The sequence below is a fragment of the Colobus angolensis genome, unplaced genomic scaffold (assembly GCF_000951035.1).
Source record: "Colobus angolensis palliatus isolate OR3802 unplaced genomic scaffold, Cang.pa_1.0 Scaffold21, whole genome shotgun sequence".
NCBI lineage: Eukaryota > Metazoa > Chordata > Mammalia > Primates > Cercopithecidae > Colobus > Colobus angolensis.
The window spans coordinates 4,875,210-4,877,366 of record NW_012115266.1 but is presented as its reverse complement, the minus strand read 5'-3'; the positions used below and the strand labels follow the sequence as shown (position 1 = coordinate 4,877,366).

The window sequence follows — 2,157 nt, the reverse complement described above, 5'->3', positions numbered from 1 at the left end:
CTAACCTAACGGACTTGCTCACACTTAAGCCTCTAGTTTCCAAATACAGGCCGTGAGGGCATGGACCGAGCCTGGCCCAGCCTGCCCATCACCATGCCTGCTCCCTGCGCTCAGTAATATTTGTTGAATGAATGAATGCACACACGAGAGCGTGCTGGGGAGGCTTGGGGGCCACTTGGCTCTGCCCCGCCCTGCCTCTGATCCCCGCCTCCTCACCTGCCCGCAGCCACCTTCTGGGTGAACCCCCAGTTCAAGATCCGGCTGGATGAGACGGATGACCCAGACGACTACGGGGACCGCGAGTCAGGCTGCAGCTTCGTGCTCGCCCTTATGCAGAAGCACCGCCGCCGCGAGCGCCGCTTCGGCCGCGACATGGAGACTATTGGCTTTGCGGTCTACGAGGTGAGCAGGGTGGATCCCCGGTGGATCTCACTGAGCAGGCGGAGGACCTAGCACCCCCCTACCCGCAGCGCACGCAGGCTTCCGCCAGGGGGCGCCAGGGGCCGTAACCTTCCCCCCAAATTCCACCCCACACCCCCACTCTCCACTCCCGCCACCATCCTGAGGGCTGGGAAATCTCAGCCTCCAGGAGGCACCTGCTGAGGCCCTCTGGCCGAAAGAGAGGAAGAGGGTTGGCTCAGGGAAGGAGATTCTGGGATGAACCTCCCGCTTAGAGGGCGGCCTGCTGCTCTTGGAGGAGGTAGCTGGCTCAGCTGACGCCCAGAAGTACTGAGCTTTCTGTCTTGGAGGCTGTGAGCAGAAGCTGGCAGGGGAAAGACAGGGAATTGGGAGGGCCTGTTGGCCACGGTGAGGCTGTGCCAGTCGTTCTGTGATTAGAACTCCTTGCTCTTGCCCTATATCTGCCCTGCTTCACACACTGCCCTCAAGACAGGGACAGAAACTTCTGGACCTCGCTGGTGGCAGTCTTGGCCCACACCCAGACCCCCTGGCAGCAGCCTGCGATGGCCCTTTCTTGTCCCTGGGCTTTGGAACATTGCACTTGGCCACCCCGAGGGCTGGCCTGGAGCCTCTGACTCAAGAGTGGAGTCCTAGGGCAGACATTCCCAGGACCAAGAGGACCCTGCCTGAGCCCTCCCTCCTGGGGCCCTGCTCTGGTGCAGCGACCAGATCTTGGTCCCCAGGGCCCTGCCTTCTGCCTCCTCATCCCATCAATCCCAGCTGAGAACTCAGGACCTCTGCCCAGCATGCACCGTGACCCCGCCCTGGGACAAACACACGTCTCTGACTTCCCGTGTCTCTCTATTGCAGGTCCCTCCGGAGGTAGGTGTGGCACTTGACCCACCTGCAGTCACACACCTCTGATGGTGCCACAGGGGAGCAGCCTAGTGGCAAACCCACCCTGGCCTGGAGAGCTAAGAAGTCACCTTGTTTCACTGCTTGAAAAATGCTTCTCCCCACCTGTTCAGTGGGCAGAGCAAACATTGCTCTCCTAAGGGGCAGCACAGGTAGTCAGTGAGGGAGCTGGATTTGAGCCCTGGTCCTCAGAGCTCCTGTCTGACATGTACACATGAGGCTCTTCCTGCCTTCCCATCTACACCAAGTAAGTGCCGGCTAGGGCAGTCCAGCAATGTCAGGAACAGGGCATTAGACAAGCTGAGAGTTCTGTACCCTCGAGCAGTTGCTTAAGCTCCGAGCCTGTGTTTGTGTCTGTAAAATGGGCATAACAGCAGAACAGCAAATGAGGTACTGAGTACCCTGCAGTGCCTGACCTGGGGAAAGCTCCCAGTGATAATAATGACCATGTTATTGAAACACATGCCTAATCTTCAATCTGGTGCTCCTCTCTTCTGCAGTAAGTAGGGTTGTTACATTTTACAGATGAGGAAACTGAGGCAAAATGTCTTGTTAGGGTCACACAGGCTGTGAGTGAGTCATGTCCTAGCTCTCCAGCTCCTTGGCCAGGACAAGGAGCCTGGAGTCTGGGTCTGGGGTCGGCCCCTGAAGGTGGGCTGAGTGGGCAGTTGCAGCCCTGCTCCCTCCTCCCTCCCACCAGCTGGTGGGCCAGCCGGCCCTACACTTGAAGCGCGATTTCTTCCTGGCCAATGCATCTCGGGCGCGCTCAGAGCAGTTCATCAACCTGCGAGAGGTCAGCACCCGCTTCCGCCTGCCACCTGGGGAGTACGTGGTGGTGCCCTC

At 59.2% G+C, this 2,157-nt stretch overlaps 1 protein-coding gene across 1 annotated transcript in view; it reads left to right on the top strand.

Annotated features, from left to right (window-relative positions):
* Positions 1 to 2,157, top strand: part of CAPN1 (calpain 1, (mu/I) large subunit) — a 38,553-nt gene that overhangs the window by 26,083 nt on the left and 10,313 nt on the right. The window contains exons 11-13 of the mRNA XM_011942771.1: positions 227 to 402; positions 1,270 to 1,281; positions 2,015 to 2,156. Of these exons, the coding sequence (XP_011798161.1) occupies positions 227 to 402; positions 1,270 to 1,281; positions 2,015 to 2,156 (330 nt within the window). The remainder of the gene's footprint in view (positions 1 to 226; positions 403 to 1,269; positions 1,282 to 2,014; position 2,157) is intronic.